Source organism: Oratosquilla oratoria, chromosome 41 (assembly GCF_046742065.1).
Source record: "Oratosquilla oratoria isolate Oo_2021 chromosome 41, ASM4674206v1, whole genome shotgun sequence".
NCBI lineage: Eukaryota > Metazoa > Arthropoda > Malacostraca > Stomatopoda > Squillidae > Oratosquilla > Oratosquilla oratoria.
Genome location: NC_134817.1, coordinates 21,974,501 through 21,999,144, shown reverse-complemented (window position 1 = coordinate 21,999,144; position 24,644 = coordinate 21,974,501). Strand labels below are relative to the sequence as shown.

General features: G+C 36.7%; 2 protein-coding genes across 4 annotated transcripts; one reads left to right on the top strand and one right to left on the bottom strand.

Annotated features, from left to right (window-relative positions):
• Nucleotides 1-241: 241 nt before the first annotated feature.
• LOC143021040 (heat shock factor-binding protein 1) lies at nt 242-6,305 on the bottom strand. Of its 2 annotated transcripts, none has more exons than XM_076178230.1 (4): nt 6,175-6,305; nt 5,964-6,050; nt 3,501-3,567; nt 242-1,437 (listed from the first exon to the last, which is right to left on the bottom strand). In XM_076178230.1, exons 2-4 carry the CDS (start codon nt 6,036-6,038, stop codon nt 1,349-1,351), a joined length of 231 nt encoding a protein of 76 aa, XP_076034345.1. In that variant the 5' UTR covers nt 6,039-6,050; nt 6,175-6,305; the 3' UTR covers nt 242-1,348. The 2 variants fall into 2 exon arrangements, with proteins under 2 accessions (XP_076034345.1, XP_076034344.1); XM_076178229.1 differs by having other exon boundaries at nt 5,943-6,050; nt 6,175-6,207.
• Nulp1 (Nuclear localized protein 1) lies at nt 6,286-24,420 on the top strand. Of its 2 annotated transcripts, XM_076178219.1 has the most exons (15): nt 6,286-6,340; nt 6,450-6,533; nt 8,931-9,081; nt 9,807-10,007; nt 10,200-10,287; nt 11,096-11,204; nt 11,446-11,662; nt 11,977-12,170; nt 13,334-13,553; nt 14,162-14,269; nt 14,686-14,855; nt 15,268-15,359; nt 17,853-18,010; nt 18,249-18,433; nt 21,920-24,420. In XM_076178219.1, the coding sequence occupies exons 3-15, from the start codon at nt 8,932-8,934 to the stop codon at nt 22,083-22,085; spliced, it is 2,058 nt and encodes a 685-aa protein (XP_076034334.1). In that variant the 5' UTR covers nt 6,286-6,340; nt 6,450-6,533; nt 8,931; the 3' UTR covers nt 22,086-24,420. The 2 variants fall into 2 exon arrangements, with proteins under 2 accessions (XP_076034334.1, XP_076034332.1); XM_076178217.1 differs by lacking the exon at nt 6,286-6,340 and having other exon boundaries at nt 6,393-6,533.
• Nucleotides 24,421-24,644: the final 224 nt, after the last annotated feature.

The window sequence follows — 24,644 nt, the reverse complement described above, 5'->3', positions numbered from 1 at the left end:
AAAATGGATGGTGTCCACACTATATTGTGACAAGATGAGTTTTGCAGTTCAGTGATAAAGCATTGGAAACATTGTTACCGATTCTAATGATTGTCAATCTTTCTTGTTGATCTATTGCAATAATTGACAACTGTTTTCAGAACTTGTGATATGTAATTTTATTTTCACTGAGGAATTTCAAATAGATAGTGTTTTAAATTAAATTGACATTTTGGACAATGACTGCAAGGAGAAACTGATGCTAGATTTTTCCATTTAATTAAAACATAACATTGTGCATGCTAAGGATACAATATATAGGACAACATACGTGTTCATCAAAATTGCAGTACTAACAGAAATTTGCAAAACATTTTCTAAATAAACTAGGAAATCATTGCAACCTAACCATATCACAATTGTATCCACTCTTAAATCAAGTATGAAGCCAGCTATTACCAATCAGTAAAGTATATAAAAGGTTGCAATAAATGTTATTGTACAAGCTCATATAATCTATCATTTTAATGCTGGCCATTTGACAATGTTGGTTAACTTCTTTGAAGCCTTTTAAAACCCTTGTAACAAATAAAATGGTGTCAAAAACTTGAAATTGCCTTTTAAAATCCTTATAAACAACTATCACCATATACTGGCTACATATTGCTTTATATGTAATTTACAGGAGAGCTCTTCTCTCAGTTCTGAAGATAACCATGCACAGTTCTAGCATCTAACTTGGTGTTTTGAAGCTCTCGTTTAACATCCTAGTTTGTACATATTCCATACCCAGTGAGACCATAGTACCAGCTATGATCAACCACTCCTAGTTCTCAATTCCATACACAGGTAAAACAAGTTAATTACACGAACTTGTTTATTATTTTTTTTTGTCATACCACATTGGTACAACACAAAACTGTAATATACACAGCATTACAGTACCTATGCAGATTACCAGGTATTACAGTACAGTATTTATAAAGTACTTTGGCAGTGACTTGAGTACACTCATATTAGGTGTGAGTATTTGCCTAAGGGAAAAAATTCTACTCTGGTGTCTAGTAGCTAAACAACTTGATTATATGATGGTAATTACATGTACCTACTTTAAGTACTGTGATCATGATATTCGTTCATTATTCTGGAAAAAAAATCATTACCATATTGAGCTTCGTGTTGAGTTTCAATCTATTTTTCACGTGAATTTCACTTTTCCATAAGCACCATCAACACCCTCCATTTCTTCATAATCATGGCAAAACATTATCAACAAAAACAATTATGATACTGCTACACAGAAGCTTCACAGGAGCGAAAGAGTTGGCAGAATGGACAAAATGGATTGAAGAACACTGTCCATGGTTCCTCATTTTTCAGTTTCTTCAGGACCAGCCTGAGTCATGAGATCTGAAATGTTTCTTTCCAGGTCATCAATACGGGTTCCCATTTCATCTAGTATTTAGTGTTAAGGAAAGTTTCTGTGCTTTGGTGAGACATTTTCAGCTATAAAACATAGATACCTATGAGTTATTAACATACATAACCTGTTATTAATCACTGCAATGACCCCAAGATTCATGCATTTTTTATCACTACCCATGCCCTGTGGTGAATTCTCATCAGGCTTGATTATGAATACAATCAGAAGGTGGAAGATCGTACCTACACTGGATCCCTGAAGCATATCCATATAGTTCACAGCTCTATCAACAAAATGAAAGTCGATACATTGCTGCATGCCAGACCTCCCGATATCCATCCCTCTGAATCCTCTCTCCCCCAAAAGGACAGCTCACCTGGCCAAACTGGATCCCTGAAGCATATCTATATAGTTCCCAGCTCTATCAACAAATTGAAAGACAATACATTGCTGCATGCCAGACCCCCTGATATTCATCCCTCTGAATCCTCTCTCCCCCAAAAGGACAGCTCACCTGGCCAAGCTGGATGACTGCATTGCAAATAACTGTCCTGGATGCGATACTTCATCTCGTACTATACAACACAACAACCATGCATGCCAATAACACAATACACATTCTATAAAAGATTTGTGGGAAAATCCCAATCCAGCCATGGTGCTCCTCAGGGAGGCAGGATTGCTTGGCCTGACAGTCTAGGGAATGACAAAAAAAAAACAACAACACTGGATCCCTGACAGTGCTGAGGATGCCTACACGGGATGAAAGAGAAAAGTGACGATACAGTAAATTTAAAATGACAACCAGGGATTGTACAGGCACAGGTATGGAGCTGGTGGGTGGGGGTGGAAGGATGTGGGAGGTGAAACAGTTGATCTTTGAACTTGACTCTGATTCTAAAGCAAGACAGGTCAGTATCATCTCCCACTCCATTCATATTCTTTGTATCATCTATGAATATACTAATGTCACTTATCATACCTGCCATTATGTCATTTATGTAGATAATGAACTGGGTCTATTTTTGTCATCAGTTTAAAATAATAGAAGGGCAGCAGTTTCCAGCTGGCATATCTCCTTATGTGAAAAGGTGGAGGAAGTCAAGTTAAAATAGAGAGAAATCTTGGACTCAGTCTGTAGACCAAGTGTCAGCCCCCCAAGGCTCTACCTCCAGATGGGGTCAAAGGTGTTGATGGGCTTTGAAGATGACCAATAGGGAGATGATTCTCTCTGAAATCCATCTTGCAGGACCACCACCTGCAGGTACCCATTGTTGGTTCCAGGAATAAAAAGCTGTAATACAATTAATTCTGAATGTTACAAATAAACTTCAGATTAGAATACCTGTGTTACTATGGAAACATACCTACAAATTGAAACTGGCAGTGACAATGTACAGGTAATTCTTAATTTGTGCAATTTTATTTTACATGACTTGTTTAATGCAACAGACACAATAATACATTCTGAATGTTACAAATTAACTTCAGATTAGAATAATTGTTATACTATGGAAACATACCTACAAATTGAAACTGGCAGTGACACTGTACAGGTAATTCTTAATTTGTGCAAGTTTATTTTACATGACTTGTTTAATGCAACTGGCACAATAATACATTTTATTTTAATTATGGGGTTTGTCTGAATTAACATGAATGAATAACATATCTACTGGAGTACAAGATATAGTTTTATTTGGTGGATATATTGGTACCCTTCTGCCTTCTCCCCCTCCCCAGCTCTCCCCAGTTTGATTTACTAATTTTTTTATTTATTCAATGTCTCTCAGTCCCTACATATTGCGTAAATTAAGAACTACCTGTGGTGCAATATCAGCTCTATAACACTTTAGTTTCCAGTAAATCATAGGTGTCTACATAGTTCATAAAGATATAATCCTACATTTAACTAAAAGTTCAACTTTATCACTCAATTATTATAAAAGAACTTTAACAAAAGGCATCCAAACAACCCACAAAAAATTTGCATGCATACGGGACTAATCTATCAAACATACCATTAAGATCAGACCCAGAGCTCATTTGAAATAACCATCTCCCAGTAACATAATCACTTTTAATAATAAAAGGATATTCCTTGCAATTATTTGGTCAGACATTGTCTGAAACCTTTCTTGCATCTGTTGGAGCAGCACTGTGACCTGCAGAAAGAACAAATCAAATTACACTTGCACATCATCTGACATATTACTTAATTGTAACATGCAGTATAACAAGCTATTAAATTTCTTTGTCACTCTGTGTAAGGTAGGTATATACTTTGACTCAGTCAATACCTTTACATGTGAGAAAAGGCTTTTGATATGTACATGTCACCCAATAGGTAGTGAAGAGGTTTAGGGTTCAAGTGGTCAAGCTCTGCTTCATTTAACTTCAAAATGCTTATTAAATGAAGCAAGAGCAAACCCAAAAATATAATTTGGGGGAAAATGGGGGTCATAATGACTTCCCCCATGTGTAAATTCAAATATCCATTTTGCACTAGAAGGCGAAGGTCGAGGTGAGGGTGGTTAGAATCCTGCCACCGGCGAAGTTGAACCAAGGGCATGGTTCATTAAATTCCACGCTACAAATCCTTCTGTGAGGGGAACTGTCCTAGCCTCCCAATAGGGGGGGAGTGTGTGACGTTAAACCATATCACATCACTTGAAGTAAAGTAAGCCTCAAAAGTAAGTATGGATAAAAGACTTTCTACTTGCAACTGAATATTCTTTCTGTTCTCCAAACATGTGACAAAGTATTACAACACTGATTAAATAAATTTCTGACACACGAGATTCCAAGTCTCATGTAAAACATATGCTGAGATTTTGGAAGGCCTGGGCCACTGTGGCTGTCCCAATGAAGTTAACCACTTTGGTATGATGATCCCTACATATATGTGTCATGAGGCATGGGTGTACATGAGGATGCCGGTGTCAGCGTCTTGAATATATATTTTTTGTAGTTGTACATGAGTTATCCCCAGATTCTGTGAACTGGTTTGATCACATTTTCTGTGTTTATTATTACTGAGAGTAAAAGAGAATGAGTAATACAGCAGTGACTTTATATTTTATAATGCGAGTAGTGTGATTCATCGTACATATGGCAGCCAATGCTGCATGTGAGAATTTGACTTGTGCTGAAGTGATTAAGGGTCTTATGGCTATTTGGCCCAGGTGTTTGAGGCAGATGTTTGAAATCCTGTCTGGGTCTTCTGCTTTGGAGTTATTAAATTTTTGTACGGCCCCTTCTATGTCTTCACTAGTACAGGGGAGGTTGGCTTCAGTCTTACACTTTACACTTTGATGACTTCTGTCAATGATCGACGCAGCTAGACTGGGGTCCCACTGTGACCAGGCAACTCCCTCACATCAATAGTCCAATCAATCATTCAGTTGGCGTTGGGGCTGGTGTATCCTGGTGTTGGTGGCTGGTCTGGTATTTTGGCCAACCATATATCAAGATGTTTTTTGAAGGTGTCTGGAGACACCCCTGATATGTTTCTCAGTGTGGATGGGATGCAGTTGAACAATCTTGGCCCATTGAACGAGCTGTTGTGTACAGTATTCTGATTTGATTTTCTGTATTTCTTTCATCACTTAACTATTTTCTGATATTGTGGTCTTGAATCTTGTTTTAGAGAAACACTTGTTGATGATGTCACAGTGTGGTTTTGGTGATAGTATTTTACCAAGTTATCCCATCTGCTTCTTGAGTTGGGGGAGGGGATTTGACTAATAATTTTCTATGTTTTTTAGAGCTCTCTATATTTTGCCATTGTCAGTTTTTTCATGTAGTATTTTGGTTAATTTTCCCAGATTTCTATAAGTTTCTTGCTTATTCTATCTATTTATCTATATACCATGAGTCCTCTTCCCCTTATCAGATAGGTAGCCAATATTCTTTTTCAATTCCACAATTTAGTCAGAAACTAATCACTTGTGATAAAATTGTTACGGAGAAGACCCTCCCCTTTATCTATTTTAAACAATTTAGGAAAATTTATTTTAAGTTAGAAAATAATGATACATTGACATCAACAGTGATCAGAAACTGATTTCTTGAATGCAAAATAAATTAAATGTGAGACTGATTACCATCCGAAACACTATAAATATTGGAAGGTTCTACAGTATTAGTAACTTAAATTTATATTGAAGTAATAATAATATTAGACTATCTACTCAGATGAATAACTAGCTTAATTTTGTGATATCAATAAAGAGTACTTATGCATTATCATGTTTTAGGATCTAATCTATTAACTACAAAAGTGACATCAGCACAAATCAATACTGAGCACTGCAGTATTTACAACTAGCTCTATGAGCCATGCATTAAGATAATTCATTAGAGAAGAAATAACTGATTAACCCAATACTATTAGTTTATGCACTGATGCGCTTACTTAGTTACTGTCACTGTGACTGTGAATGGAATCCAAGATGAGGATACAACTCTCCAAACGTGTACTAAATGGATCAATTTAGGTTTATGCATCTGTGCTCTCTTTAGAGATAGTCATACATACATATTGTGTTAATTCCTGTACATTCTTAGGGTCTGGAGTAGCCACAACCACGGGTAAATCAGCATCATCTCGAATGTCATTCCGTGAGTCCGCCATGATTGTTGTCGTCTGCTGGTTAGGAAAGTTGTTTACATATATCAAATATAATCGTTCAAAAAAAAAAGTTTATATGTTTGCATCCATCTACCACGAATGATTAATATTATTCCTTTTTATATGCACAATCTATGACCTTATAGATATGATGAAGTCTTTGTTGTTAAGTAGTCCAATAAAAATAATCCCGGTTTTATTAGCGGTTTTCCATTGGCTCCAGTGGAATCAGCAAAAAGTTTATTGTTGACAAATCATTGTCCGAATATGTTATCTAGAAATATAATATTGATTACTAGTTTTGAGTAAATATAGCAAATTGAATTTTGTCTTTAAAAAATTAGTCATATATAAGATGTTTATACTATTTCATTGTATTAGACAGAGCTTTTGAAAACTTATCTTCGTTTTTAGACTTTCGAACACAAGTGCTGTACAGAATCTTGTCATCTGCACCGAGCAAGGAACAAGGAACAATTATATGTTATAAAGTTCAAAGTAAGTTAAACTAAGCCTAGTGGAATTATGCTTGGAAACAAAAGTTGAACTCAATTTTAGGAAATGTCATGCAGATTTCAATTGTAATGTTATTTGTCTGCAGTATTTATTTACTTTAGACAGTGAGGAAAAACAGACTACGGGCGATAATAGGTCAATAACCATAATTTTGTTATTTTGTAGAATTAAATTGAATTTTATCCTAAATCATGTAACTCAGAGCGATGTACTTTTAAAATAGATTTATGTCAGTAATGAAACGAAATATAAATATTGAACAATGCATGCATAATATTGCTTTAGTTTTGTGATCAGAGACAGTAAACAGCTTGCATATAATTTTATATTTAGCATCCAGATTCATACTGTCCTTAAGGTAGATTTTGACATAGTGTCGTAGTAAAGACTGTAATATCTAACTATTGGCAAATTCTTTCTGATGTTTTTGACAAGCTTGACCTATTCTTGTCCCATGTGACCCTCCTCTTTACCTTTTAGATTCAATGTCAAATGCTAATATTGCCATTAGACTAATGAATAACATCTGTAATACTAATGATTAGTATTACAGATGTTATTCATTGTTTGTATTGAGCTGCTATTGAAATTGATTTAATGAGAAACAATATATTTTTTAAAGATAAAAAGAAAGTGAACAAAAACCTTGCCTACAGGAAAGTATCATGAATTAATTATTTAATATCATTATGGGATGTCTGACATTGTTATATGACATTACCATTTGTCTCTGTGGTTCCTATAGTTATAGTGAAACTACCAAATTACCATATAAAACTGATCACTGTGACTATGTATTGAAAAGTATGTCTGTTCTGAGAAACGTGTCTTGTTCACCTTCTGTCTACTGTGGCCTTCTTGTCAAATGTTTCATATTTAGCCATAAACACTAGGGTTTTATTATTTATTTACAATGATATCCTATTAAAGGTTGTTCTATTGAAAGAAATATATTTCTTGAGAGCAAAGGAAAATATACATTATCATTATGACAACTTAAAATAACAATGCTGGTTCAATCAATGGGTGTGGTGAAATATAGATGTGTGTGGGGAATGTTCTGTATCCATCTATCACGAACAAATATCATTCTTTTTTGTATGGATAATCTATGATATAAATATGATGAAGTATTTCCATCTATTAGCAGAAGGCTTTAAAAACCATAAAAGAATTATCAATTAAATCCATTCAACAAGCAGGTGGAGCAACTTAGGTAAAATACCTTCACCAAAACAGCAATGTGGCATCATCAACAGGCATTTCTCTAAAACAAGGTTCAAGACCACAATGCCAGAAAATAGGAAAATAATGAAAGAAAGTTATATATGGTAGTGTTTGGAGTTGTTGAAGAGTGACATTGAATGGTTATGATTAAATTTAAGATATGTATAATAACTCTCAAGAAAAATAGTGAGACTATCCACTCATCGTGGTAAGATGTCAGTAATAAGGAGATTCATCTTGCCTATAGAGAAGGAAATGAGCAAGCTGAGAAATGAAAACAAACGTGAAAACAAAACCCAGACTTAGATTTGTAGAAGACTTAGGTGAAACAGACTTGGTCACATGTCGATATTGAAATAGAGAAAGAAATAGTAGGATTAAGTTGCAACTGATATGGAAGAGGTTGATGACTTGGCAAAATGTTAACACTGTGGGGAGTGAGTTTAGCCAAAAGTGTAATGCTACAATTTTTTTTAATAAATGATAACATTGCAAGAAGGAATGTTCACAAATACCAAAACATAGAAATATACCAGACAGTGATATAATACATAAATTCAGTGAATGTACCAGAAAGAAAGGCATTGTAAATATCCCCATATAGTGGATGTTAATGGAGACGGACCTTGGAGTCAATCCAGACACAGTCTGCCCTTAGGGCACCTTCACATAGAAGGAAAGTTGTTGCCAGGTTTAGAACATGGACTACATTGAGATGATTTTTTTCCCTGTGTCCATCATGTAGGGCTACTTCTTGCAGGTGCCTGTCATTGGTCCTCTCTATTTAACATAGAAAATAATCTACAACATATATTTGTTATTATTGTTGGCAGTAGTTAACTGATTAATCTATAAAACTTAAGCCAGATTACATTGCAGTGTTTAATTTGCACAGTGCCATCTGCCTATTCCCCCTGACCGAAACCTGACATCAACTGATTTTTATTTTTTATTATATTTATTCATTTACTTATTTATTTACTTTTGGGGGTGAATTAACTCAGAATTATATATGAATATTGAAAAGGGTAGTGGAAGGTGTTCTTGAGGACAGTAAAGTATGGAAAAGTTACCCAGGTAGTAGTCCCAGCCGCCTATAATTGCTAACCATTACCCAGCATTGATAATTCTTTTCAACTTGATCTTTTACAGGATGTCTCTTCGTGCACTGAGGAAAATGCAGGGTGGAAGGGGGGAGATGGACTTCCCGTCCAATGGTGAAGAGAAAGACAAGGATGACGAGGATGAAGATGAAGGGGATGATGTACTTAATGTTGTAAAACCTCTGAATAGATTTGATCTGGTAAGTATTAGTAATATTTCCGAAGCAGTCTTGCTCAGAAAGTATGGAGAAAATATGGCATTTACAGTGTAACTTGGTTATGGTGTGCAGGCCATAGAAATGGTTGGATAAAATTGACAGGATCTTTCAATTTGGGATGGGATGGCATCACAAAGCTATGGGAACAAATTGAAAAGCATCACGTGTATGAAGAATGTAAAGGGATGCAGTATTCTGTAAAGGTGCAGTAAAAGAACAATACTTGAAGAATTTTTACCCAGAACCTAAGTGCCAGCCTCTCAGAATTGCACCTCCAGATTATGAAGGTGTTTTGGAGTTATGAATATGGACAGCAGGGAGGATCAGGCATCTATCATTAGCCCCTTTCCTGGGGTTGTGTCCAGGAGAGGTTGAATATCTGTACAAACAAAAGAAGTGTACAGTATACTGTATCTTCAGTTTCAAAGATTTATATATGTACTACTTTTGGTGGATCTGCCCTGTGATATTTAAGAAAATTTATTTTACATGATGCAGTGGACAAGATGCAGGGATGACCTGTCATCCAGGAGGTGCCAAGATAAGAGGGTGGAGGGGAGTGGAGTGTGATAGGGATGGAATGGGTGGGAGTGGTTTTTATGCCTTTGTTTTTTTGGCTACCTCCCTTATAAGGGGGGGAAAAAGCCTTTGGTATATGTATGTATGTGTTTTACATGCAGTGTGAAAATTTATGTATTTATTTTCAGTTGATTGGTGGTTCCCCATCTGAGTCGGAAGTCAAAGAGGATGATGACGTCACAGAGGTATATGAGGTTGGTGATGGCGAGGTTAGAAAAGATGGTCTGTCACCGCAGCCACCCATGGGGGTTGGTGCAAAGAAAAAACGCAGAAAGCGGAAGAAGAAAGGACGTACCAAAGTCCCAGCAAGCAGTGAGGACAATATGGATGTGAGTAGATTGTCTCTGTGGTTGACTTTGTAATGACTTTTAGAAATCAGTATGACGTTCTTTGATTAAGATGAATTTACACTGAAATAACTTAGTGTGATTAGTATGTATTTGTTTTCTTTTTCATTACGTTGCGATATTTTATTCATCAATGAGTGTTTATGTATTCTCATAAAAAATGTAAATTTATAGCCAGATCTAGATGAGGTTGAGTCGAGCCTGAAGCAGGTGAATGCGATGCTTGGGGATGCTACGCCACGGGCGGAGAAAGGACAAGCTGGTAAGTTTAAAGTTTGTTAGTGTTTAGAATGAATGATTGGGTTTGAACTTATACACTAGAAGACTATATTGTGCAAATCAAATGAAGAATTACACTGTCCCCTTGGTGTAGTCTAATGACCAATTTCCTCATCATGAATGTTTGTGTCACTTGCATATATCAAAAGGTCTTTTCACCTTCATGAGGGGTTACATACATATACCAAAGGCCTCTTCCCCCTTACAAAGGAGGTAACCAAAAAAACAAAGGCATAAAATCCACTTCTACCCATTCCATTTTCCCACATACTCCACTCCCATTCACCACCCCTCTATCCCTCTTATCTTGGCTCCTCCTCAATGATGGGTCATACCTGCATCTCGCCCACTGCCCTGGGTCAGAAGCAGTGTAGCAGGACACAGCACATTCACAGAAAAGCCACTTCATTTAATCGGTGACCCCCCCTCTCCGTCCCTTCCCACACCAGAAAAAATTATAATAATAAATTTTATATATATATATATATATATATATATTTATATATATATATATATATATATATTTATATATGTATATATGTATTTATATATATGTATATATATGTATATATATTATATTATATATATATATATATATATATATGTATATATATATACAACATTTCTTCCCAGATATCTGTGGGAAGACTCAAGAGTTGTTGGTTGCTTCCTTTGGGGCTGCTAGTTTCCAGTTAGTGAAAGTTGTGGCAATAATTATTGTTTTTGTACCATGTAGCATTTAACATTGCACCTCCATTATTAAAACATGTATTATTGTTTATGGTTGGCAGTGGTGAAACTTGCCAGGAATCCCCTACAAGTTGAACACAAGCACCTCAATCCCCAGAATGAAATGAAGAGGATATTTGGATCCAGAGTGGTACAAGCAAATGAAAACAAGTAAGTTTTGTATTTTTGTATCCATACTTGTATCGTCATTTTATCTATTTAATTGTTTTAACAAAGACTCATGTTTTTCTTTATGAAAAGTGCATTGGCATATATTTACCTATTTGTAACATGGAGGAAAGGAGCATATAAATATTCAGTAACCCGCTCCCCCAGGGAAGGAAGGTTTAATTTGTTTTATTTATTTATGATGTGGGTGTGTTTTTTGACTTTTGTATCTTTATCTTTACAGTAGACGTCGAGGAAGGGGACGTGCTATGAAGAGCACCTGGATTGTACAGGGTCACCCTCACTGGGCCCAGAATACACCTAAGCCAGGCATTTCTATGAAAATTACTGAATCCAGTGCCTCGTATCAGTGCTTTAAATATGTGCACAATGCTACCTATCAGCAAGCACAGTTCCGATTTCTGGATGCCGTGGAGACTCTCAATCCAGAGAATATCATGGTTGGTTTTAGTTTGGCAAGTTTTTGAAAATGGAGTGTCTTGATAGAGCTTTGAGATGTGGTAATCAAGCAGGAATTTGAATATAGGAATGGAGGATTTTTTTTTTATTATTATTATTATTTTAATTTTCTATTTTATTTATTTATTTTTTATTTTTTTTCTAAGATTATAGAGGTACATGGAATGAAGTAATGTAGAATTTTTTTTACCAAGTTATATTGTAATTTATGTTTATAATCATAGGGATCACATATTATTCCTAATTATTTTATTTATTTATTTATTTTTTCTCTCTCTCTCTCTCTCTCTTTTAGGCACTCTTAAATCTTGAACCATATCACATAGACACTTTACTTCAAGTAGCAGAAATATTCAGAATAGGGGACGATTCGGCAACAGCTGGTGAGCTTATTGAACGTGCACTGTATGTTCTTGAAATGGCATCACATCCTCTCTTCAACATTGCGACTGGAACATGTAGATTACCGTACAAACACCAGGAAAACAGGTTGGTAGTACGAAGTTTGCAAAATTATTTAAGATTCACTGCTGGTATGTTGAGAGTCCTTGTGTTATGAAGTAAAGCATTCATATATGTGAACACAGTTTATGAGTAAAGCTTTGCATAGTCTCCTTGATTTTATTTTATCTATTTATTTATTTTATTTGTTTATTTTTATTTATTTATTTATTTATTTATTTATTTATTTTTTTTTTTTCATTTTGTGTCAAATCGTGCCCACATTACCCTTCCAGTTACATTTTCTTGGTCATTCTTGAGTTCATTCTATCCCCTTCTCCACACTTTTTTGACTAGTCTTTCTTCATTCCTAATATGAAAATATTAGCTGAATTACTAAAGGGTTGGGATTGACAAGAGAATAAGAAATTGGTATTGCTGTCAGTTGTATTTTACGTGTTATTGTAAGAATTTTTTTTCCATAGAGTTTAGAGTAATACATTTCTTAACAATTATGGACAGACCAAAAGCACTTGATGTTAAGGGAACTTATTTTTGAAATAATAATTTATGTAGCTAATATGGGTTCAAAATTTTTATATGGTTGATAATCAAACTGGATGTTTTCTGGGGATGGTCCTAATTGGAAAATTTCTAGGAAATTAAAGTAATTCAAACCTATCAGATCCAAGTTTCTGTCGTGTTAAGGATTTCATTAAACTAAATATGATAAAGGAAGCTCGCTGGTTGAGCAAGTTAGGGCGTCGTAACTTACGACAAAGGATGGGGATAATGGTTCAAATCCTGCCACCAGTGAAGTTGAACCAAGGGCATGGTTCATTAAATTCCACGCTACAATGTCCTCTGCGAGGGGCACCATCCTAGCCTTCTGATAGGAGGGAGCTTGTGACATTAAACCATATCATCATTAGATGTCATAAAGGTTTTAGAATGTTTTTCATGGTGTGTGCATTGAAGGTCTGTTTTTTTCATGCCTTATTAAGGACTCCCTGAGATGGGAGGGGTGGAGGGAAGGGGTGGGGGAAGGGAATGAAGTGGGTGTAAATAGGTACATGTCTCTGACTTGGATACCTCCCTTATAAGGGGGAAAAAAAGCTCTCAGTTTTTAGATAGATATCAATGCTTAATTTAGAAATGGATGCTTTACAGACTCAAAGGTACTGATGACCCTGTTTCTGTTTTATGTGCAGATGTATGCATGTTGCTCTGTTTCGACATATCCTCAACGTTGGGCAGAAGGGATGCCACCGTACAGCCCTCGAGCTCTGCAAGCTACTACTGAGCCTGTCACCGGATGACGACCCCCTTGCTGTATCGCTCATGATCGATTTTTATGCAATCAGAGCCCAAGAGTATGCATGGCTTGTTGGACTCTATGATACTTATGAACCCACCAAGAATCTTTCACAGGTATGACAGTTCTGGATGTTATGGTAGCTGTTTACAATAAAAATTATATATAGGTACAGTATGTGTGGTTATGAAAGGAGTAGCATTTGTGATTTGTAGTATACAGAATTTCAGTGTAAAATAGTGGCCATCAAAGGAAGAATTGTCATATAGGTGAATGGGTTTGAATCCTGCCACCAGCGAAGTTGAACCAAGGGCATGGTTCATTAAATTCCATGCTACAAAGCCCTCTGTGAGGGGCACCGTCCTAGCCTCCCGATATTGGGGGAGTGTGTGATGTTAAACCATATCATCATCATCATTCCTATATATTTTTTTCCATCAGTCTTCCCCCTCTTTCACTCCCTCTCTCCCTCCCACTCTCTCCCTCTACCCCCACTGTCCTTCCCTCTCTCTGTCTCCCTCTTTCTCTACTTATATCTCAGTCCTACCCCTCCAGAAATCAATGCTAAAACTGAATTATTGACTAAAGTTTAGTCAAAATAAGTATAACTGATCTTTTCTGCTCAAGCTATCCTTCCCAACCTTTGTGCTGAAACAGTATCATAAGAAAAATGCGAAATGGTCAAGTCATGGGTAATTTTAAGTGTGTGGTTCTATATTTTCAGTTGCCCAATTTTGCCTTTTCTGTCGGACTTGCCCTGTTCCATCTAAGCCAAGGAGAAGGCGCTGCTGTGGGACGGGAAAGGAGGGACGGCACTCGCAATACCCCATTGGTAAGGATGCAATCGATCCCCTTTTCGTCTTCTATAATGACTCTGTCTTGGCCTACGTAGTCGTCATGAGGTGTGAGGGGGTACATAACGATACTGGCGTTGGGGTCTTTAATATGTTTATTTTGTAGTTGTAGGTACGTGACCACCACGTTCTGTGAACTGGCTTGATCATATTTTATGTGGTTATTAATATTCAGAGTGAAAGAGATTGAGTAATACAGCTGTAACTTTATATTTTAAAACATGAGTATTGTGATGCATCGTACATTAGGCAGCTGGTGCTGCCCAGGTGAAATTGACTTGTATTGAAGAGGTTACAAAGTCCTCTGTAAGGGGCACCATCCTAGCCTTCTGATGGGAGGAGTATGTGACGTTAAACCATATCATCATCATCAATATGTTTTATTCCTGAACAGGTTAATGAAATAGGAACCCCAGAGGAGCTGAAGGTGCGAGCGGACGAGATGCTTCAGCAGGCTCTGATACTCTTCCCTGGCGTGTTGATTCCCCTTCTCGATAAGTGTGGTGTCCAGCCAGATGCCAAAGTGTCGAGTCATGCATTCTTTGGACCAAGTGCTCAGAACGGGTATTTTATTATTCAATTTTATTATTTCCATCTCTGAAAAATTATACCCGCCTAAGTAATGTAGCTGGGTATAAGCTTGAATGAAAAGCTTTAATGTGTCATTGTTCCTCAATGTATTACTTGAGATAGACTTTAAGAAACAGAAATTTCTTTTGTATGAATAAGATTGTCCAACGTTAACCTGACCAAAATTCTTAAGTTTGATGACATTCCCCATTAGTATTATCATTCAACTTTAATTTTGAAGTGGACATAATTTGAAAAGATAATTTTGGATGACCAAAGAAAAGGAGATGAACTAGTAAACTACATGTTTTAAATTGATGGCAAAGACATAATGTATGAGTATTGATCAGAGCTTATTAGAATTCTGAACATTTTTTAATGGTTCTTATCTGTTCAACACTTGCAGTCAAAACAAAGGTTTAGTCCAGCTAGCGAGTCTTTATGTTGGGAGGAATTACCATTTGTGGAAGGAACCAGAGGTCTTATCATGGTTAGAAGGTGAGTTGAGGTTGAGTCCTATTTTGTGTTGATATCTTTCTAGGGCAAGAAGTTCTTATAGACTGATGAAAATCTAGTGATAGCCAGAACAAAATCATTAAATGTGGCAGATGTATCTCGGTTGATTGTATAAGGTTAAATGTTATACATACATACATACATGTAGCCAGATGTTATACTGTTTAATATAATATTAGGTTATACAATCTCCATGACTGTCGCGCAGAGGATTCGAACCACTGCCAATAGACCCAAGAGAGTCCACAGCACCCGCCTTTGACCACTCGACCACAGACGATCTGTGGTCGAGTGGTCAAAGGCGGGTGCTGTGGACTCTCTTCGGTCTATTGGCAGTGGTTCGAATCCTCTGCGCGACGGTCATGGAGATTGTATGATTGATGTCGCTGTCCACTAGCGAATTATTCACATAATATTAGGTTTTATATGAACTGCTCTTGTAAATAATCTGCCTATATACCAAGGTTTTTTCCCCCTTATTAGGGAGGTAGCCAAGTCAAAAGGCATGCACCCATTCCACTCCCACCCATTCCACTCTCATCCACCAACCGTTCCTCCCTTTCATCATAGTTCCTCATTGATGAAGGGTCATTCTTGTCTCCTGTCCACTGCCTGGGTCAGAAACAATACAGCAAGACACAGCACATCCACAGCAAGGCTGCTTTGCTTAATAGGCAATCCCCCTGTCTGTCCCCTCATGCAGAAAATAGAGAAGATGGGAAGAAATCCCTTCGGGCGGCATCAAAATATCACACAAATAACCACTCCCTACTCACCCACCCCCTCCCTTCCTTGCATCACAGTATCATCTATAAACAACATTGCTCCACTCACCCCTATTTCCTGCTTTCTCCCTTCCTTACTCAACAGACATTCCCTTCTTGCTCAAAGCCCCTTTCACCCCATCCATCCATCTTATCCTCAGTCATCCCCTCAGTTTCACTCCATACATCTCAGCCTTCCACACTTCTTTTACTAATCTTTCTTCACTTATTCTTTTCATGTGTCCAAACCATCCCAATACTTTTTCATCAGCCCTAACTTTGGTCTCCTTTCCTGTCCCTACTTTAGTCAAGGTTCTTGTAATAGTTTGTATTAAAAAAAAATGCTTGGCCAATTCCCTTGCAAGGGGGAAAGGGAGGCAGGGTGGAGGGGTGTGGAGTGTTTTCGGGGATGAAATGGGTGGTAATGTTTTTGTGTCTTGTCCTTTTTGGCTACCCCCCTGGTAAGGGGGAAAAAAGCCTTGGTATATTATGTATGTATGTAAATATATATATATATATATATATATGTATGTATATATATGTGTATATATATATACAGTATATATATACAAATATATATATATATATATATATATATATATATATATATATATATATGTTGAAATATGTATACAGAATGAGTGGAAAGGGTGGTGAGGTAAACGCCAAAATACCATAGGAGTTTTATTACAAACATCTCATCCTTAAGAGGACTTCCTCATACTCTGAGGAAGTCTTCTTAAAGGTCAGATATCAACAGATATACCATTCACTAAAAATCATCGAAAAAGTACTTTTTAAAAGCATACAAATAAAGTTTTTACCTATTACAGAACAATTTATTCAGAAAATTCACTTTTAATTGCGCCTCGCATACCACTTTTCCGAAGTCTAGATATTCAGAATAACAATATTGTTTGTTTGGCAACTGTGACGTCACGAACGCGGAATTCCCCGAACCTTTCCCGAAGCGCATGGGCAGAATGTTTCGAATAGCAGACGACGCAATGAAATGAAGACAAAACTGTTTTTTGCCAAATTTGATAAGATGTAGATGGTGGAATTATATAGAATACTGTCAGTATGTTTTTTTATGTACATTAAACTGTAAATACAAAAAGTTATGGAAGTCGTGATATATGTCCTTAAATGTAAGATATAAAGACTTCCATAAAATTTTGTATTTAAAGTTTAAAGTACATAAAAAAACATACAGAAAGTATTCTATATCATTCCACACCATACATCTTATCAAATTTGGCAAAAAACAGTTTTGTCTTCATTTCATTGCGTCGTCTGCTATTCGAAACATTCTGCCCATGCGCTTCGGGAAAGGTTCGGGGAATTCCGCGTTCATGACATCACAGTTGCCAAACAAACAATATTGTTATTCTGAATATCTAGACTTCGGAAAAGTGGTATGCGAGGCGCAATTAAAAGTGAATTTTCTGAATAAATTGTTCTGTAATAGGTAAAAACTTTATTTGTATGCTTTTAAAAAGTACTTTTTCGAGCAATACGATGATTTTTAGCGAATGGTATATCTGTTGATATCTGACCTTTAAGGATGAAACGTTAGTAATAAAACTCCTACGGTATTTTGGCGTTTACCTCACCACCCTTTCCACTCATATATATATTATTTATCTAGTTGTTTGGTACTCATTATGTCAACTGATTATGGTTATGTCATGACTGATTATGTCAACAGCAAATGTGAATATTGTGCTGGAACGCAGTGACAAGGAAGATCCTCTCGTAAAAGAGGGAGAGGAGAAACGCAAAGTTCGCTACCAGGGCACACCCACTGCCATCTACAGGCATATTATCCTGGCGGAGGTGAAAGATGCTACCGCTGCTCTTCCTCCAGTAAGTATCGCGTTTTATTTATTTTCAGGCTCGCGCTCAGTCCAAATTTTGGCTCTAAAGGCTAGGTAAACATTTTAACATGTTAAAAGTGTGTGTGGTGATGACTCGTTTTATGGGAAGAGGGAAGAGTTGTTGCAGTTGCATAAAATGAATGATATAAATTGATTAATAGATAGATGTAAAATGGAGAACTTTCCATACACACTGACATTCAAAATATGCTCATTCCTCTTTCTAGTCTCTCTCCAAGTCGCCAGTAATGAGTTTTGACCCTCTTCCACCAATGGACACTGTCTGTGATTACGTGAGGCCTCGAAGTGAGGGCAACCAGCCTTCAGCCTCCTCCTCGGGCATTCTGACCTCGTTTTTCAGATCAATTATGCCCAATTATGATCCAAATGCACCAGAGCCAGAAGATTTAGGGTGAGTGTATATATTTCTTCAATGCTTCACTTCAGTTGGCGGATGCAGGGATGACCCATCATCCATGAGGAGCTGAGATGGGAGGGATGGATGGGGTGGTGGAAGGGAGTGAAATGGGTGGGAATAGGTACGTGCCTCTGACTTGGCTACCTCCCTTGTAAGGGGGAAAAAGCTTTGTATATAGATAGTATATATTTCTTCAAGGCTTTAAATACATATTTCTCTCCCTAAAGGTGTGTGAATATGTTACTTTATATTAGCTGTTGACTTATTCTTGATTCAGTTTGAAAATAAATTCAGGAAGTTTATCATAAATTTCATTGTAGACCCCATACTACTTCTGATCCATGGAAGTGGCAGGGATACAGGGTTGACCTGTCATCCAAGAGGAGCCCCCCCCCACACACACACACACAAAAAAAGGGGGGGGGAGGAAAGGGTGGTGGATGGGAGTGGGTATATGCCTATTGAGTTGGCTACCTCCCTTGTAAGGGGGAAAAGCCCCTGGTATATAGATAGATAGATAGACCCCACATGATAATTTTTGTTTTGTACCTCTCGGGAATTTTGTAGATCTGCAAGAATTTGTTACAATATGAAGGGCTTGATTGCATTTTGTATTTTAATTGTTGTGGAGTCTACAAACACTGCAGAATGGTGCATAGAATAATAAATGGGTGCACCAAAAACATCCCTATGGCATACCTTTAAACAGAAACCAAAAATCCCCCAATAGAACATCGGATGAAAATGACAGGAACATAGTTCTATGCCAGAACCCTAAACAAACACCCTTTACACTACATTTCATATACACCACCAGTAGCATACTACTCAAAGATCTATAACAACCTATTATACCACACAAAACATCCACACAGAAATACTTACATGCCCAGATAACTAAACAAGCTTTTCAAGAAAGACTCAGTGTTCCAACAACAACCCCCAGATATAAGCCCCACAGAGGAAACCTTCCCACACCTGACAAGAAGCGCACAGGCAAGGCTGCACTCTGGACACTGTCCCACATTAACCTCTTCAATACAAGTCAAATTCTCGCATGTAGCATTGGATGCCTAATGTACGATGCATCACACTACTTGCATTATAAAATATAAAGTCACTGCTGTATTACTTGTTCTCTTTCACTCTGAGTAATAATAAACACAGAAAATGTGATCAAACCAGTTCACAGAATTCGGGGGTTACTCAGCTACAATTACAATAAATATAAAAAAGACACCGATGCCAGCATCCTTGTATACCCACTTGCGTCTCATGACACCTACATAGGCGTCATCGTATCAAAGAGGTTAAGGTAGCACCAACACAGAATAGGTGGAGCCACAGATTCAAACTGCCCCAGATGCAACCACCACACAGAAGACACACAACACCTCATACTACAATGCCCCACATAAACAATCCCCAGACAACAACACAGTATCTCCTCACTTAGAGTCTTATGGTCCAGACCGGATGCTGTTGTGTTTCTTGGAGACCACAGGTCTTCTGCAAAAGAGACCAGGGTAATGGATTGATTGATCGAAAGAGTATTTACATGGGTTACAACTGTCTTTCATTAAGTGTATTTTTAGTTGGTGGAAGTGAGAGGTATTTTGATTGTATTTGTATATACCCATCATCCATGAGGAGCTAAGATGAGAGGGAGGAGATAGAGGTGGATGGGAGTGAATGGGTGGGAGTAGGTACATGTCTTTGACTTGGCTACCTCCCATACAAGGGGGAAAAAACTCTTGGTATAAATAGTAAGTGAAATAACTTCTATGCTTGTCTCAGTTTGAACCAGGTTCTTTTTCTTGAGTCTGTGCATGTTGAGTAGATGATTTATTTGTATGAATATTTATTTCTTTTAAAGCCTTTTTAAGAACTTGCATGAATGAATAGGTTTACTTGGGTGGAGGGCCTACAGTGAAGATACCTATTATGTAGACATTTCTCACTTTAATGGATTGTCACTGTGGAGGTTGCGGTACATGAAGACACTTATTTTGTATATGTTGCTTGATATAATGGATTGTCAATGTGCTGTACTTCTACAAGGATAGTTCCCTGAATCCCTTTTAGTCAGTGGTTCCCAAATGTTTTCTGATTGAGTAACATTTGGAAGTACCTTACCATCTCCATGTACCACCTGGTTCCAAAAAAAAACACATTTCAATCTGATATCAATTTATTCATAAGTAAAACACACAAATGAACTAACAACAGAATACGATATATTAATTAAAATTTAATTCGAGGGATGCACAATAAAGAAATGCTAAATAAATGGTTATTTAACTAAATGATAAGACATACATACATATACCAAGGCTTTTTCCCCCTTACAAGGGAGGTAGCCAAAAAGGAAAAGGCATAAAATCATTCCCACCCATTCCATCCCTGAATACATTCCACACCCCTCCACCCTCCCTCTTATCTTAGCACCTCCTGGATGGCGTAAATGTAAAAGTAAAATGATAAGACACTCACATTTTAGAGGCAGGTGGAGAATGGGCTGTGCCAGTGGGCTGCTATGTAACACATTTTTAGATGTTACAACTGAAAATCTCGGATGGCCCTGAAAGCGCTCATGTACTACAGTTTAGGGACCACTGTCTTAACTAGTTTTCATTCTATTGCATATTGAGTATCGAGTAGTCCAACACCAAATTTTTCATCAAACATTGATCTGAGTAATATTCAATAAAAGATGTGGTTGTTAAGATTTAGTTTGCTTTTTTTCACCATAGACCAAATTTTGTTATCTAATGAGTTATTTGTGTGAATGTCACTTTTTCTCGGCCACCATATTTCAAAAAGGGGAAAACCTTTGTTATTGCTGTCTGTATATGATTACACTGGGACTTTTGATTTCATTGGTTATTGTTCTTTTCAACCTGATATACTCAGGTGCTGTTTTTCTATCAAACTTTTCATTTATCACTTGGTGCCTGTGAGAATACTCTCTTAGTTCTGTTTAATGTGATGGTTATGGAAGGTAGCCTTTCATATACTTAAATTGTGATGTGTGGTTTCTTTTGTACTTTTTATGTACTGATCTTGGCAGAATAAAACTGCTTATCAGCATAGAGTGTGGTGTTTTTTATTTATTTTTTAAGTCGTCACAATAACGCAATTAAAAATGTAAAATGCAATTCTGTTTAGAAAATAGTGTAGGCCCATCAGACATGGATTTCAGAGAGTGGTGGTCTATCTCAAATGAAAAATAGATTTCACAGTCAGCATCTTCTATCTGTGGGTCCCCTACAAGGGAGACCTAAGGCAATGGATTGATTGATTTATTGATTGATTGATTAAATTATGTTTACTGACTTCCACCCGTGTAGTTCCGTTTGCTATACTGTACTAGCATTGCATATATGGTAAGCTGTGATTTTATAAATTCAGATTATGACAGAATCCATCACCATAAATGTATTGTGATTTTTATTATTCTATTTTGCGACTTCCCATTAGGGAAGCTGACGGTGCTGATGGGGGTGATGGAGGAACGGGAGAACTACGAGCAAGTGTCAACTCTCTATTGGAAGCGATGCGAGACCTTCTATCCAACATTCATCTTCCCGAGCCTGCTGATCACGATGCTGACCATTCAGATGACGAAGGGCAGGAATGGGATTAATGACTCGGCTATTTATAGCTTTCACAATCACTCCATTGCACATCTCTGAAATGACAAAAGATTTCATCTTTTTAGAATATTCTTGAAGCCACATTATGTCAACACAAGAAATGCTTGGAAAAAGTACAACTTTGAAATTTAACTAATAGAAACACCCATTTTGATGAGCTTATGGCATTTTTTTGTCAGTAACCTATGTGATGTTACAGTATCATCATTACAGAACCATGACTGGTGTATATGTGATTTATCATATGTTAAACGTAAATGCTGTAAAAGATATACAAGTCAAAATGTAAGGGCGAAAAGTCAGTGTGAAATGGTGTAATTGAACCTCAACCTGTTTTATCATGATGTAACTTGGACTTAAGATGATTTAGTCATGTAATGGTACTTCAAATACTTCTGTGATCTAGTAGTTCCCCCACAAGTGTTCAGGGCAAAGCACAGAAATGTTCTATTTGACTAATAATAATAACATAATAATAACAACTGTTGTCTTGAGATTTGCTGACTGGAACCCACAGCCCCACTGTAGCAGGCAACAGTCCTTGGCATTTCCCGGAGACATCTCTGGGAAGAGACAGTGAACTGTTGTATGTGCTGTGTTGGTTTGGGTATTTTCTTTATAACTTGTAGGAAGAAAGGAGTAGCTGCTGATTGTCAGCTCTGCTTTTATGAAAAAGTAAAGAAAAGAGTTGTGAGAAAGAGGTCTTGGATATAATCCAGAGACTGAATGCTGATTGCTCTGGGCTAAACCCCCAAAAGAAAGCAATATTGCTGATGGGATTTGAAGACAAGCAGCACGGAGATCATTTTCACCAATGTCCATTGTGTAGGACCATTATGAGCAGATACCCATTGTTGGTCCCTCTTCCATTTAAAAACAACAGAATAGAAGGTAGTCAGAGCAATTTCCAGTAAGAAAGGAAACCAATTCCCGTACCTCAACTCTTGAAAGATCTCATTCACTTGCAGATTTCTAAACAAGAATATATGTTGTCAGAAACCCAAAGACTATCAGTGTTGGCAATCTAATTTGCTCCAAGTAATCCAAATCACAGCACTGCAGCACACCATAGATAAGTATTATAAGATGCTCTTTCATGTTACATACATTTGCTTGCATCCTGCTAGGCTTTTGTATGTTTTTTTAATCAACAGGTACAAGGTTCTGGTTGTTTGCTTTTGAACACGTAAGTGGACTCTTTTTGTACATTCTGAAGTGAAAGTCTTCCTTACATTAGTTTCACTATTCAGAAATATCATAAATCCTATTCACAGATTAATACTTTGCTACATGTACAGCGCTATCCCACAATTGATAAGGTAGTTCAAAGGTTTTAGAGCCTTTTTATTACACAAAAAAAAAAAATTAAGGTTTGCTTATTCTGCTACTTGTTAGCAGATATGCTACAGGCACAAAATAATTTTCCCACCCTCAGGTTAATTGTAGAGAACAACATAAGATGTAGAGTAGATGTTAGGAGGTTAACTTTACAAGGTCTGGAGCGCTTGGAAGTGATAGTGGAACATCAAATATAAAAGCAGACCCTCCATATTTGAGTACTTTTGCCAGCTTGCATTTTAATATATGTTCATAAATATTCTTAATGGATAATTTTGCTGTGTCCCTAAAATAACTTAAAATCTATGGAACTTGGAAAAATGAAAAGAACGTCACATATTGATTCATATATTCATCAAATATTTATTCATTGCATCATGATAGCACTTGCAGCTTAACCAAATATGCCATTGATCATATAGCACAGAAAAAGCAACAGAAACTCTGAACATTAGTGATCTCAGTTTCATAGACTTTGATGTTATGTCATAACATCACTTAGAGTAGATTACAAGATTATTTCACATAATTCTGAAAGGAATATTTACCTCCATTAATCTAAAACTTCATAATTCTGATTTGAGTGGCACCAAATGCTCAAGAACATAGTTTTTCATTAATCATTGTACTTTTCACATCAAAAAAACAAACAAGGCATGTATTATTGAAGTATGATTCTTAAGTTTGTATAATTATTCCATGTTATAAAGTACATGTTAAATTGTACCACAGATATGCTAGAGTTGGATATTAGAAATAGGTGTTTAATGTATAAGTTTTGTTTGTTATTGAAATATATTGTATTTTGGAAGTGCTGAAATTAAGAAATAATGCATACATTTTTAAAAATTGTTATATATTGAAATGCTCTACAAATAAGATGAAATCAATCATATTCCCATTGAAAGTCATCTTTTTCATAAATATTTTTGAAAATATGACTGATTTTTGTTATTTATCATTAAACTTAAAAGAGAAGCACAATAACTATTATTTAAGAGAACCCAAAGGCTAAATATCCTAAAAAGAGTCGAAGCAGAAAGTCTGATGAGAAGACGAACTAGAATCCAAGTACAGCTTTAACTCAGCCACTTCCCTTATAAGGAAAAAAGGGGTGTGGGACATGCATGTATATATCTGTGTCTTGCAACACTGCTTCTGACCCAGGGCAGTGGACAAGATGCAGGGATGACCCGTCATCCAGGAGGTGC